The 16,181-nt window shown below is 38.4% G+C and overlaps 2 protein-coding genes across 2 annotated transcripts in view; both read right to left on the minus strand.

Annotated features, from left to right (window-relative positions):
• slc37a3 (solute carrier family 37 member 3) overlaps positions 1-16,181 on the minus strand; it is a 307,587-nt gene that overhangs the window by 146,414 nt on the left and 144,992 nt on the right. The window lies entirely within an intron of this gene.
• sapcd1 (suppressor APC domain containing 1) lies at positions 4,853-12,463 on the minus strand. The gene is made up of 4 exons (XM_056260364.1): positions 12,328-12,463; positions 6,415-6,561; positions 5,151-5,306; positions 4,853-5,049 (listed from the first exon to the last, which is right to left on the minus strand). The coding sequence occupies exons 1-4, from the start codon at positions 12,412-12,414 to the stop codon at positions 4,960-4,962; spliced, it is 480 nt and encodes a 159-aa protein (XP_056116339.1). The 5' UTR covers positions 12,415-12,463; the 3' UTR covers positions 4,853-4,959.

The raw sequence follows: 16,181 nt of genomic DNA on the forward strand, positions 1-16,181 counted from the left end.
GTTTAGTCATAATTCTTATTTAAGGTTTAAAGGTTGAGGAGAGTCCCCCTGATATAAAGTGCTTTGGGTGTAAAGCGCTATATAAATGCCTCATTCATTATGCGGAAAGCATAGAGAAAACATTACTTCCAGCCATACTTTATGCCAAGGGTTAATAACTCTTATCCCAAAATTAAATAAAGATCCCTTCTTCATAGAAAATTGGCGTCCAGTCATACTGTTGAAAAATTATTATAACATAATAGCTTTATAGCAAAAAGATTAAAATATGTTTCGAATTCTATAGTTGATGAAACAGTCAGGGTTAATGCAGAAAAGACACATTTCCAATAATATTGTAATGTAAGGCAGACAGGGAGAGGAAGATAGAAGGGTAACAGTGAGTTTATTGAATAACAAGTGGAGAGAATGATAGATATTACGGTGGGTGATGAGGCAGATGAACACAGGAGGGAATGGAGACACTGTGGAAGGACGAGAAATTGGAGACAGGGAGATAGTCCACAATGTGAAAACGAGACCGGACGATGAGCTGGGGTGTGGTGTCTGTAGTTGTCAAGGCAGTGATGAGGGTGATGATGAGGTGCAGGTGTGTGTTAGTTCTATTATAATGAATAATACAAAATTTAAACAAATCACCTGTTTACTTTGAGATTAGGCTCTGGAAAAGATTAGTGAATCAAGTCACTAAATGATGATTTTCTTCATCAAAACACAACCATCGACACTTGATCATATTTTCTTTTGTGCCACAACAAAAGTGTTTTATAAACACACGGTTACAGCAGCCAGAGAAAAACTGGTGTTATAAAGTCAAGGTCAAGAGCCCAACTAAAGCAAACACTGATCACCATCATGGTGTCTTCAAGTGAAACTCACAATATCTAAACCTCTGTTAATTCTCAATAAGAACCTCTATAGACGTATGACAGAAATAAAGTCAAAAACCACCGATCCAACTACATAAAGCTATTATCAACTGATAACAATCGGCGCCCAATCAATTCGGAGCACCCTTAGACAACATTTTAACATTATTTTTTAACAAATCTTCAATGAGGAAATATATGACTGGAAAAATAATCTTTTATTTAACTGAAAGTCACAAAGTGCGAAACAATGCTGATGAATTTTGATTTTTTTTTTTAATCTAATCTGGGCTGTCAAATTTTTTGGTGTGGTGATAAAAATACCTAAGTGAGCAATGGCCTTTAAAATGACTTATGCATATTATACTGTAATAACAATGAGATAATAATAATTGGTTCAAATTAAGTATCAAAAGCAAGTAATTTGTTTTTATTGAACTTAAAATACATAATGTAATTATATTACATAATTTAAACATCAACAATAGATATGCTATAGCCACTGTAATTTCTTGAACAAGAACATGTGGGCACCAAAACATGCAAACTCAGAGCAATGGTTTAAACATTTATTTTGAAATCGTGATTAACAACAATTCACATATTTAGAAACATTCTCCTGTGTCGGTGTAGGTTTATAAATTATTTACCTTACAAATCTGGTTAAATGGCACAAGTTGCGTTCCCAGATGAACGTTATAAGCAACCCAAACTCATAGCATATGCAGAGGTGGAGTTTGTTAATCGAGCTGCTGAAACACTCCATGCATGTAAATGACAAAAGTGCAACACTTCGCTATGAAACAAAGCGGGTAAGACTTTATATGCGTTCCCAAATGCACATTATTGGAATCACAAACAAACAGCACATGCAGAGACTGAGTTTGTGTGGAGCCGCATTAACTGTGAACGGAGGAGCTCTGATATGCTGAAGAAGAAATACGTTATCTGCATGCATGTAAATAATTAAAGTGTCGTGCTTTACTCTGAAACCCGCAGCGCATGTATTTATTTCAACCCGCCAAAGTGGCTAGTGGGAGTAGGGGAGTCGTTTTTCCATTCCACAGCGCTACTTTTCCATTATTTTTCTATTTAAACGGACCAGACAGATGTCTTTAACCGTTGTCTTGCGTCTTGTGCGGAACACGGCATTCCAAAATGCGGCCCTCAAGTTAAAATAAATTCAACTTTTTAAAAGTGCGTCGTAAGACCTTGCCTTTTTTTTTTTCGTTCTACTGACCTGCGTCTGTGAACTGGTGTTGTGCCGAATTCTGACCCCCGGCAGATTATTACCCCTCTGAGTCCCCAGGTGGGTTTAGGATTTGCGGCCTCAACGAGGGGGGTAATAATTTGGCAGGGAGTTCAAATTGGCACAACACCAGACCTTACATGCCACTGCTGAAATCCACCTGCGGGTGTTAATGTAAAGCCTTGATCCCAATCTATATATAGCAAGAACTGGTTTGCAAATTCCAAATCGGATAAATATAATGAATTCTTCTTACAGTATAAGGATTTATCTCACATGACAACCACAATGCTTAAAAAAACAAGCTGTGAAGTCGAAAACCAGACTGGGAACCAAACTAAACAGGATCTCTGAAAACATGCTGCATTCATTGTTTATGAGACTTTGCTGCTCTCTGCTGGACTATCTGTAATTCCATTTTAGTTTTGCATTAACTTGAATTGAGCTGAATCAAAAGGATGGTTGATTCATTAATAATAATAAAAATAACAACAACAATAATATTAAAGTTCTTGTTTCTTTAAAGTATTTAACCTGTTAAGTGTCACCCCCCTTTTTTTTGAATATACATGAAAATGCACATTTCAAACTTAAATGGTTGTAATTCAAGAATGCTTTGGAATATAGTCAAGTAAAGTCATCTTCATTTATATAGCGCTTTTAACAATGGAGATTGTTTCAAAGCAGCTTTACAGAGATAAACATACAATTTACGGTAACAGAGATTGTTTTGGCTTTATAGCGATTTTGAATAATATTATTTCTGGCTAAAGTTGGTTTTGATTGATTCACTTCCAGCAAAATTATCATTTGTTATTACATTAGGGGCCACTAAGACGACGGTGTTCTCTCTAAACAGACTTTAAACGCGAACCTGTGACCTGATGGCGTTCACATGAGCATTAAAAATTGATTCTATAGTTATATTCGTTTGAATATGTGTGCGCAGGTTTGTAATTTCCCTACAAACCATGCCTAAACAAACTACTTGTCTTGCCTATAAACAACGCTTTATCTGTAGAGTATATATAGACATAATATTGGTCTTGTTTTAAAGAAGACATTTGGCAGATTTTTGTAGAAGTGAAATAAATTAAGAAAGTGAAACATAAAAAAAGTTATAGAAGTTTGAGTTTATGAAACCAAACTTTTTCACTAGATGACAACCAGACTCCATTACTGCCCATATAAGGGCGCCTCCATTTCCATGTGTTTTGAGTGATATGAACCATTATTTCCACAATTTTCATACAACTTATGAAGTAGACATCCTATTCAGAAGTAATATGAGAAGTTTGGCAGATTTTGATATGAATTCAACCTCTAAGAAACACATAACAAGAACAAGTATGTGCGTTATAGCTTGCTGCCACATCACAAATGGTGAATCTATCATTTTTTTCTTTATATTTAAAAAAAATTCAGACCTTTTTTTCTAAAATAATTGAATGGATGCTATCTTCTGAACTCTTGGCATGAAAACAAACTGAGGATTCTACCCTTCTTTCATGATTTTTCATGTTCATCACTATTTCAAAATAAAGGTCTGAACACACCTTAGGAGTATGAAAATAGTCTTGTTGCAAATTGATAACTTACGGCTCCTCTGTAATTTATTTTGAAAATCAATCACCAAATATGGAAACTAGATATTGTAAGCTTTCAAATTATATAAAGTTTGTCAAGATTAGTTTAGGTTTAGTATAGGATATTACTGTTTTAAAAATGTAATGAATTTGGGCCCAGCGGTGGACAGGTGACAATAATAATTTCAAATAATTTAAAAATGTCCAAATTTAAAAATGCCACTAATACATAGAAAATTGCTAATTTATACATCCGTTTAATTGAACAGATTATGTTGCTTACGGTAATTATGAGCAAATTAGAATTTCATATAGGCCTAACATTACATTATATTAGATTTGATGTCAGTGACAGTGGCAATGAATGTTAATGTAATGCTGTGTCATGCATTGTGCATTGTGTCACTGACATCTGACAGTTTGGATTTATGTCTTACATTTGTCAGATATTGTGAGCCATATTTTGTGCAATTATCAATACAGTGGCCTTTAAAGGGATAGTTACATAAAAATGAAATTTCGGTCATCATTTACTCACACCCATGTCGTTCCAAATCTTCAGGACTTTAATTTTTACTCAAACCTGTGTGATTTCTGTCCCTCCATTGAATCGAGCAGTTTAGTCCAAGTTTTCTGTGGAGACACGATCACTTTATCTGCTGAACAGCTTTAATTTAGGCTTTTATCCACATATAAACATTCATCAATGCACACATCAGTTATGATAAGCAGAGCTCAAGCATGTTCGCTTGACATGCGAGAACCTATGAGGTTGTAACTTGTAATTTACTTGTAACTTTAAACGCATCACGTTTGAGCTTTCGCAAGAATCAAGCAGGATCGGTTGAGCTTCTGTTTATGTTCACTGATCAATGTTTATATGTGAATAAAAGCAGAGATGTAGGGGTCAGAAAGTAAAAGTCCTGCCATATGTTTATTCCACCCATGAACTCATCTCCTGGCTGAAAAACTGTGCTAATTAGCAAATCCAGGTGATTGGAACAAAATACTGAGGAGGACTTTTACTTTCTGAACCTGGACTTTACACCTCTGAATAAAAGTCTAAATTCAATCTGTTCAACAACAACTATGGGTCTCTTTCTGATAAATAATGGAAGACAGGTTACAATAGTACACCAGAGCTTAAATTGATTTTAACATTCAGTCTTTTCAAAGCTATTTTAACTATTTGCAATTCTCTGTTTGATTTGGTTGAAACCATTTTGTGATTACAGTTGTAAATGTGCGGATATGATCAATCAGATGTGCTGTAAGACACCAGCTGCTGAAGTCGTGCCTTCTCAAGCTCCAACATGGAAATCTGTTGATTCCGTCGATTAACTTCCTGTATATAAAATCCACACAGTGCATGTTATGCTGAATCTGATACTGCACAACAGAAACAAACACAACAAAAATACCACTATTATTATTACTCATCATCACCTTGACCAGTGTGGCATTGCTCCACCGGAGGTCCCAATCTGAACCTCCAGTCTCTTCTGGGGCCAGATTGTTCCAGATACAGGAGTCGCTCATCAAACTACCCATACTCCCATTAACACGCTGCATACAGGACCGCAGAGCACAGGAGCAATTGCCCTGTAAGGTATAGGTTCATTATTTACACATTTCGGACAGTAATGTCAAAAAAGAACATCAAATATAGTACAAATAAAAAGGTTTAGTATATTTGCATTTATATAAAATATTTTCTTCTTACAATGTAAATGCATTTAAATTCTTCATATTTTCAAAGAGAGAAAGAAGTGAATCACAGTGTCTATATTATTTCAAGGCATGTGATTGGTTGTTCGCTACTGACTTCATCCTTTCATGTGCACACACTTCATGAACTCAGGGTCAAAGCCTGAGTCAACAGACAAATTTGATTATCAGCATTCATAGAACCAACAAAGCCTGATTAGATTGGTTTGGTTTTGTCAAACTCGAAACTAATCCTATAACCCTGAGTTTGTTTAACTACCATCATGATACAAGCCTCAGTTTTTTATTCTTTTCATTTGAACGTGACATACAATCACAAATACAGAAGTGGGAAGGATGATCTTCTGTGTTGGCTTGTGACGGCAACATTAAGTAAGTACCCTCTGGTTGATGCCATAATGAAACCATTATTTGGGGGTTATTCATTGATAGCCGTTCAACATCAGATAATAAAGTTTTTTAAGCAACATCAATTTCATAGTATAACAGTTACACCAGGGCTCCCAATGTTAAGGTTTAGATTAGAGTTAGTCCATTTTTTTTTAGCTTTGTGTGTAGGCCAGTGGATTTCAATCCTGGTCCAAGGGATCCACAGCATCACACATTTTGAAAAAAATAAATAAAACCTAAATAGAATGTTTTATGTCTGTAAATCAAAAACAAGCCTTAGAAATCTGACTTTTGGGAAAAATATGTTAGATGGGGTTTTAGTTCTATTTTTTTTCTAAGTTGGTTGTAGATGTTCAGTTGTTATGCTTCCAAATTAAATTGCATTTGTATATATATTCTAAAAAGCCATAGAGGGTTTTGAGATTTAGAAATGTGCAGGGTTTGAATTAAAGTCTGCAGGAAAAGGCCTCTAGGTGTATATTTCAGTAACACACTGCAACTACACGTCAACTTATTCTAAACCTAACCCTAAACCTATACTTCTGTTTTTATGTGACAGCTTTACTCAGGTGTGTTTTGTGATGGTATGTACCTCTCCTTCCATGTCTCCCGTAAAGCTAATGTGCCTTCGTAAATTCAGCTGCAGGCGATTCTGGTACCACAGTTGTGTCTGTTCCACAACCTGCAGTCCAGCCCACAGGACATCCTTCTGTCTTTCCAGATCTCTACGTCTCTTCAGCTGAAAGAAATACCTTCATTTAACGAAACAGCATACAAATTGAACCTCACACTACAGTATCAACTGCAAGTGTGGTGGCACATTAAATAGACAGAATAAAGCATTATGACTAGAGCATATATTGGAGAACATTTCACAAACAATTGTTTGTGATATTGATAATCTGATCAATCAACTGATATTTGGCCATTTTGAGATTATTGCATTGGTCGAGAACCTGCCTGTTCGGCAGTAAAAACAGTTGCTCTGCGTACAGAAATTTTTTATAATGTAAAACAAATTAGTATTATGTAAAACAAATATTTAGTTCAGCAAAAATTCTTCCTTTTCATACGTCCCTGGACGTAAAGTATTCTTTTTTTGTTGTTTATTTGCATTCTTGGTGATGTTATGTACACTCACCTAAAGGATTATTAGGAACACCTGTTCAATTTCTCATTAATGCAATTATCTAATCAACCAATCACATGGCAGTTGCTTCAATGCATTTAGGGGTGTGGTCCTGGACAAGACAATCTCCTGAACTCCAAACTGAATGTCAGAATGGGAAAGAAAGGTGATTTAAGCAATTTTGAGTGTGGCATGGTTGTTGGTGCCAGACGGGCCGGTCTGAGTATTTCACAATCTGCTCAGTTACTGGGATTTTCACGCACAACCATTTCTAGGGTTTACAAAGAATGGTGTGAAAAGGGAAAAACATCCAGTATGCGGCAGTCTTGTGGGCGAAAATGCCTTGTTGATGCTAGAGGTCAGAGGAGAATGGGCCGACTGATTCAAGCTGGTAGAAGAGCAACTTTGAGTGAAATAACCAGTCGTTACAACCGAGGTTTGCAGCAAAGCATTTGTGAAGCCACAACACACACAACCTTGAGGCGGATGGGCTACAACAGCAGAAGACCCCACCGGGTACCACTCATCTCCACTACAAATAGGAAAAAGAGGTTACAATTTGCAAGAGCTCACCAAAATTGGACAGTTGAAGACTGGAAAAATGTTGCCTGGTCTGATGAGTCTCGATTTCTGTTGAGACATTCAGATGGTAGAGTCAGAATTTGGCGTAAACAGAATGAGAACATGGACCCATCATGCCTTGTTACCACTGTGCAGGCTGGTGGTGGTGGTGTAATGGTGTGGGGGATGTTTTCTTGGCACACTTTAGGCCCCTTAGTGCCAATTGGGCATCGTTTAAATGCCACGGCCTACCTGAGCATTGTTTCTGACCGTGTCCATCACTTTATGGCCACCATGTACCCATCCTCTGATGGCTACTTCCATGGCTACTTGGTTTCTTGAACATGACAATGAGTACATCTTTGGGATGTGGTGGAACGGGAGCTTCGTGCCCTGGATGTGCATCCCACAAATCTCCATCAACTGCAAGATGCTATCCTATCAATATGGGCCAACATTTCTAAAGAATGCTTTCAGCACCTTGTTGAATCAATGCCACGTAGAATTAAGGCAGTTCTGAAGGCGAAAGGGGGTCAAACACAGTATTAGTATGCAGGGACGTGCACAGGAATTTTGAGGGGCAGTTGCTCTGACCTGAAAAAAGGGCACCCCGCGTCAGAGATGAGGTACATGAGAAAAAGAGTTCCTCATATTAGTTTATTTAATTATTTTTATTTATTAATTTTATTTGAAAAGAAATAATCTGGATTGAATGGAAAAACTCGCTTGTATTAAAAAAAAAAACGCTTAGATTTTGGGAAAAAATACAATCCTTTTTTAACCTTTTGGCTTCCCGTACATTCAGTTGTGCTTCTTGCTCGTATTCAGTTCGTGAGCTATGTAAACCATTTGCCATTGCCACACAGTCACACCTGACACTTCAGTGCTCCCAATACAATCCTCCCTCCTTGGGATCCTTTGGCTTTTGGGATTAACTTTGGTTCTCTCTACAGCCTGGGTATTTTCGGCATCAGTATGATTGTTTTATTATTATTATGCATGTTGAGGCAATTCTTGATGTATGGTTATTATTTACTGAGGGATGTGCATTCATATTGACCAGTATGTCCAGCTAATCAACATTTTAAATTCAATATAGCCTATAAATCAATAGTCAATCAATGTAAAATTGTCAATACATTGCTTTCTATCTTGCATAATTAGTGCAGTTGTTTAGAGTTTTTAACTACACTGAGACTAGATAATCACTGTCTTGTTTTATAATGTGTACTTTGATTGCGAGTGCCATCATTCACGTGCATGTATTGTGTATATGTCTGGTCTCCACATATTTCTGCTTGAAAAATGCGCATTTCATTTCGTGCACGCGCATATGAACCCACGATAACACACGCGACGCGGTTATGTTTTCTGAGCTGCAGTAAACAAACACCGTTGCACTTTGTCGTTTATCAAAAACAAACGTAATAAATAATTGTATTTTACTCTCACTTTTGTCAGGCACAAAGTGATGCAAGAGATGCACTGCCTGCCCAGCTAGGTTAGCAAGACCGAAAAACATCAAACTTTGCTGACATCAAACATAGAGAGGAGAGAACACAAGTTTACCTGATTGTTGTTCCCGCAATTCACTCTCATGGTTTTTTTCTTCTTCCTCTTTTCGTGACCAAAAGGATAGTTTCGCTTCATTTTGTCATGGATGTTGTACACATTAATTGACGCGCTATGACACGAGATGGAGGCGGGGCCTTAAGTAATTTGCGGGGTCTTACGCACCGGTCGCGTGCAGCGCGGCAGCCACGTAAACAGTTGAGCTGAGTGCCCGAATGGAAGTGAATGAGGCTTTGCGATTTTTTTGATTTTTTTTTATCTAGGCCTACGTGAAATTCTGCATCCATTGTACGATTTTTTTATTTTATTTATTTTTTTCCTCGGAAGGGCAACCTGAAGGGCATATGGGCAGTTGCCCGGGCAACCTGAGCAACCCCCCTGTGCACGTCCCTGTTAGTATGGTGTTCCTAATAATCCTTTAGGTGAGTGTATATTGTGTATTGTGTGCAGTTCTCTCTCTTTCTCTCTCCCTCTGTGCAGTGCTTAATTGGGATCAGCTGCAACAGTTATTGTTGTAGTGTTGTGGTAGCTGTTGGCTCGCAGCAGTTAGACATATTTTAAGAGTTATCGTGAGTTGCAGTGTTTTCACTGGCCTCTAAAGATCAAGAGACTGTACACTTTCTGTTACTTTTGTATGTTAAGCTTTCATTTCTGTGATTGAGATATTTTTCCTTGTTTCTTTGTAACGAATATTTATTTCAGAAGCCGGTGGGAGGAGGTTGCCATTTTCAATCTCTTTTTTCTCCTGTTTATTGTTTAGTCAAGGAGTAAGGGAAGGCTCTCAAATCTTATTTTGGATTTTTCTCTGATAGGTAAGTGATTAGATAAGTTAAATTTCATCCATTTATTTTGGCCTGAACCCCTCCTGAAGATCCACACTTCCTGTTATTTATGTTGTTTTGCGAATAAAGAGCCATTGTTCTGCGACTATACTCTCGTCCTGTAATGATTGTCTGTGAGCTTGGACAGGACAGGGACGTAGCTGTTAAAAAATACAGTTCCTTATTTCTTTTTATCCTTGTCACTGACATTCCCAACCCTAGACTGGGGAGGACTTGACACTTTTGTATCTAAATTACAATTTTATTTGAGATTAGCCATTCTGCTTTAACAACTGCTTAGCAATTCCCTATCAATTGTCTAGTCTCGCATAGCCAGACCTTCACGGTCGAAGATGCCGTCTGACTGACATGTAAAGCCACAAATCACAGTTTGTTTTGTTCAAGTTGATGTCCCTACCATAACAGACTGGTGTGTAAAATTTCTGGACTTCTTTTACAGAGTCACATATGAAAATCCAATGTTTAGTTCTATCAGTTGCCTTGCAGCCACTTAGAACCTTAGCTTAACCTTAGCTACCGTTAGCAATTATCCAGAACATATTACGTCTAGCCAGGGCCGTCGCTAGTGGGGTGAAAGGTGGTGACAATTATAGGGGCCCCCGCTGCCCAGGGGGCCCCACAAAATCCAGCAGTTATACTATTTAGGCCCCTGTTGTATGAATAATTCTAATATTTATATTAGTTGTATGCCTGAGATTTAAATGAAAACCACAAAAACGTGCAATTTGGGTAAATATTTTTCCAAATATCTGCTTCTCTTACCTCCATAAAAATGGTTTAGTCCGACCTAAAGTATTTATTAATTATTCAGTCCCAGTCAGTGACAAACATCAGACCCAATAAAATTGTAAGTCCCACCCCAGCTCGTGAACAGAATCAGAGTTGAGGCGGCAGCCTGAAGTTAACGATGAACTTGGTGAAGAGCAGGAGACTGACTTACTGAAAAATGTCGGGGAAAAGAAAACATAAATCAGGTACCAGAAATGCCAGGAAAAGACGGAGAGGGAGGCAAGGAGAGTGGTTGTATCCCAGTCGATCAAGACGTTCTTAAAGACCGGTTATTGTTATTTCGCTGGGAATTAGAAAACTTCCGTCTACAGTCTGCCGTGTACAGTCATTTTTTATTATCGGTGCGCGCCGCAATCGACCGAATGATTACGTGGTCTAAATTCCTGTCTTTTTACACTAATGTAACTAGAGTTTTAAAGAAATTACACGAGTCACGACGCATTGCATTATGCATCTGACCTGCCGGCTGATGATATTTAAAACATCGAGAAAACACGAATACAACACACTGCACTTGGATGAATAAATGTATTCGCTTTATTTAATAATATTACCAGTTCCATATTCTCTTTATTAAAAAAATAAGGCAATAAATGGTTTTATTTTTTTAATTAGACTGCATTCTTGTCAATTTCTAAATGTTTACTTTTTGATTTATGAATTATAACAGACTGATGGGGGGAAAAAATATTACTTTTTGGTTTTTATTATTATTGAACAATTTCTTGCTTTTTGTTAGTTTTTATTAGTTGTAATTTTTATATAAACATTTAACTTTTAAAATAAAGGTTTTACAACAACATCACCATCTTCTGTTATATGTGGGCCTCCATGTTCATCTATTGTACAGTATATGATATTGGTGGAGGGTGGTGGGGGCCCACATCAATATTTTTTCAGGGGGCCCCGAATCCTCTAGCTACGGCCCTGCGTCTAGCAACCAAACATCTTAACAACTGTAAACCAACCACTTAGCAATGCCCTAGAAACCAGAACACTTCAGCAACCATCAAAGACATGCTTAGCAACAACTGAGAACACCTTGGCAAGTATTTAAAATACAGTACATGGCCTACATAGTTCTCATTTTGTTTAAGCCATCTAACCTTCTAACCTCGTTTCAACCTGCCCAAGTATGCAAACTACATAAGTCAAGTCAAGTCAAGTCACATTTATTTATATAGCGCTTTTCACAATACAGATTGCATCAAAGCAGCTTCACAGTGATAACATGAAAGTAGTACAACACAGTTCAATAATATTGTTGAATATTAAATATCCCCAACTAAGCAAGCCAAAAGCAAGGCGACAGTGGCAAGGAACCAAAACTCCATCAGATTGGATGGAGAAAAAAACCTTGGGAGAACCCAGGCTAGTCAGGGGCCAGTTCTCCTCTTGCTTAAATAAGTCTTAAACTTTCAGACTGCGAATTTCATACAAATTTACAATCAACATTTGTCTTTGCAATCTTTCTTTTTTAAGTTTAATCACAATAGACTGTCCTGATTTTTTATACGATTTGCTCCCTTTTATGAACTGTCCCATCCCATCTGAGGAACATCCCCCGAATACCCCCCCACCCCACCCCACCCAGCCGCCCCCAGTCTCTTACCCAGTGGAAGCAGTGCAGAGCATCAGGGCTGTAGAGGCTGTTCTGGAGAGGGATGATTTGGACGGTATAAGAGTCATCACATGCCATATGTATAAACGGCGTCAAGATATGAACACAAAATGAATATTCGGGAGAGAGAGAAACAAGAAACTGAGAAATACGAAGCCTTGTGAGATTGAACGAGAGAGGGAGGGGCAGAGGGAGGAACAGATGAAGAAATGCAAATAGATATTCAGGAAAATTTCTATCAAAGCTAATGATGAACAGCATGTGCGGTTGTCCTGGGTGCATTACTCACACTGCAAAACCAAACCAATAAACATCTAATTGCACCTACAGATGATAACAGAGACCAGATTTTGGAATTGTAAGTTATTTTTTCGCTCAGCAAATAACAGTCAATAACAAAACCTGAGCAGTCAGTTGAACAGTCCTTCCATCATTTTGCATTCCTGTTCCAACATGTTAGGGAATGTGACTGAACCTGGTCTGAAATAATAACAGGCGTGTTAACACAACTATTTGAAAATAAACCAATACAATTTCAGATGTAATACCAAGGGTGTTGGACCACATTTATGAAGAAGCTAAATTTATAAAGAAATGCAACTGTTCATTTACAACTTAAATTTTACATTGGTTGCAGAAGACTTGAAATAGAAAAACATGACACAAGTTAATTATTTAAGTGTATGGTTTTATTATAAAGTATTACTCCTCATAATACTTTAAATGTCAATACAAAATAGACCATCTCTATAAATTATTAGGTGTCTTTAAAGGTACCATATGTAAGAATTCTGTATCAATATATGTCTATATGTCCCAAAACCACTTGCACAGTGTTATATATTTCTTTCAATTATGTACTTACATTATCCTAAATGTTTCCAAGAATTCGTAAATTCAGAGAAATTAACAATTTTAAATAGTGCCCATCCCTTGTCACTTGTCGCCTGTCAATGACGTAATATCCGCGTTATCCCTAGTTTCCGCTTGTACTGCCATAGTAACCATGGCGACAGATGTGGACAACTGCGTATTATTTAGCGGCATGCTGTTGTTGTTTGGTTCAAACATTATGGACCATGGCAAGCAGACTTTGGGACTAAACGAGAAATAAAATGAGGATCAATATCGGCGTGGCTTTTTCGAGATTGGCGAACTTCGACTTGTAAGAACTGATTTTCCTGCTGAAGAGAAAAGCTGAGATAAAACTCACCATAAAGCAATAAAACGCACCCTGGACAGAAGAACGCAAAGACAGAGCACAGGACATTGTCATGTCCAAACATGTTTCCCTTATCTCTTCATTCCCCTCTCCCTCGTCCCCTCTCCCCCTGGGTCAAGTCACCAAAAGTTCACTAAGAATGCCTATATATTATATATGATGTATCATGTAATCTATTGTTTTTACTTTTCATGTTTGGTATCATTTTAAGTGTCTCAGTGCGATTGGTAAAATGGTCTTAATTTCATTGCAGTCATTGGTAATTGGAGAAAGATTAAGAACTTATAGGAGAATCCTGTTCTCCTCCATGGGTGATGTCCCCCCGAGACCAGGTGCTACCCCCTGGGGTACAGGAATTGACCCAAAACAAACTCTGAAAAATATTGCTACAACCCTTTTGTTCTGGTCTGGGTATTTAAGGCTAGGTAACCTTTTGTTACCCTGACACAGAGCAGTCTTTGGGAACCTGTAACCAGGAAAATTGTCGTCATACGGAGGAAAGGTAACCTCCCCTTTCTCTGCTTTGCCCGCCCAGAGAATTTAGCTCGCCCATGAGAAAATGAGCTAGGAAGTACGAAAGCGCGAGCGCGATTTGAGTTTTTCCTCGAGAGATATCATGGCTTGCAAACGAGCGAAGCATGGCAGTTGATCAGTGTTCGGCTGTACAAATGAACACAAAAGTATTATTTAATTCCTTCATCCGAGCCTCTGAAGAAACAATGGGTTAATTTTATTTTCTCTGGAAATGCGCCGACACAACTTCCCAAAGTTTTGTATGGTCCAAACATTTCACAGACGACTGTTTCCTCAACTTGGGCCAATACAGAGATGGCCTCAATGAACGTCTGAAAATAAATCGATCGAGCTACCAAGCAACAATTTCTGATGTGTAGCCTAATTGTTCAAGTTCAGACAGGTAATCTTTCTCTCAAAATCATTCAATACTGTTTGTAAGAGCCATTTTGTCTTTATTTAAACCTTGTTATGCAAGTGTGTGTCCAGTAGGGGTCTCTCGTGGTTACTGAATATAGGTAGGAACCTTTCTTCAGGTGACGGGTGTTGCTGGAGGGAAGGTGCACACAGTTTTTTGATCGTAACGCTATGTATCATTTGTAACTGAAATGATCAAAAAAGGATATGCAGAGCAAGTGCCCACTCATCAGCTTAAAGGTGAGAGCGGGAAGGTGTGGTACATTCCTCACCATGGTGTATGTCATCCCAAGAAGAGGAACTTGCGGGGTGGTTTTTGATTGTGGTGCCGCATTTAATGGAACATCTTTGAATCAAGTCCTTTTACAAGGTCCCAATTTCACAAGCACATTGATTGGAGTCCTCTTGAGGTTTAGGCAGGAGTCTGTAGCGGTCATGGGTGACATACAATCAATGTTTCATCAAGTTCGGGTGGCAGAAGAGGACCGGGACTTCATCCGTTTTTTGTGGTGGCAGAACGGAGATTTTACAAAAGAAGTGACAGTGTTTCATATGAATGTCCATCTCTTTGGAGCTGTCTCCTCTCCTAGTTGTGCTCCCTTTGCTTTAAGAAAAACAGCAGATGATCATCAATCTGAGTTCCGAGAAGAGGTTGTTCAAACTCTCAAAGAAAACTTCTATGTAGATGATTGCCTTAAGAGTGTGGCATCTGAAGATAAAGCAGTTTGTTTAGTTAAGGATCTTTCCATTCTTTGTCAGCGAGGGGGTTTCACTCTGACAAAATGGAGTAGCAACAAGCACACTGTCCTGCAAACCATTCCCGAGGAGCACCGAGCCAAAGAGTGGAAGGTGCTTGATCTGGACAGGGACAGCCTGCCAGTTGAGAGAGCACTTGGATTGCTTTGGTGTGTGGAAACTGATTCATTTAAGTTCAAAATGGAGGTCCAGGAGAAGTCCTGCACAAGACGTGGGATGTTGTCGGTTTCCAGCTCCGTATACGATCCACTTGGGTTTTTGGCACCAGTTGTGCTACCTGCTAAGATCATGCTACAGGAGTTATGTCGGAGGAATTGCGGATGGGATGAGACTGTGCCCTACGACATTTTGCGTGACTGGACAAGGTGGTTGAAGGAGCTGAATGCACTGTCTGAATTCAAAGTTGAGAGGTGTGTTAAGCCCATAAGCTGTGGGTCTTGCATGCATGCTCAGCTTCATCATTTTTCAGACGCAAGCGAACAAGGGTATGGCACAGTCACTTACCTTAGAATCCAGAATAGCAACGATGACATTCATATTGCTTTCCTCATGGGCAAGGCCAGAGTAACACCTTTAAAGGCCATCACTGTTCCCCATTTGGAGTTAACTGCTGCTGTGCTTGCTGTTCATGTTGACCTGATGTTAAAGAAAGAGCTGAGGCTCCAGTTGCAAGAATCTGTCTTTTGGACAGACAGCACATCTCTGCTCAAGTATGTCATGAATGAGGACAAGCGTTTTCATACTTTTGTTGCCAACAGAGTCTCCATTATCAGGGAAGGCACAAAGACATCACAGTGGCGATATGTTGGCTCAAAGGAGAATCCAGCTGATGATTTTTTATTTTTTTATTTTATTTATTTAATATGGACATAGCAATAACATTGGACGAACCAGATGAATTGTTTAAAGTGTTATAGCACATGTGCTAATTTTCAAC

Source organism: Rhinichthys klamathensis, unplaced genomic scaffold (genome assembly GCF_029890125.1).
Source record: "Rhinichthys klamathensis goyatoka isolate OS25496 unplaced genomic scaffold, OSU_Roscu_1.1 h1tg000176l_1, whole genome shotgun sequence".
Lineage (NCBI taxonomy): Eukaryota > Metazoa > Chordata > Actinopteri > Cypriniformes > Leuciscidae > Rhinichthys > Rhinichthys klamathensis.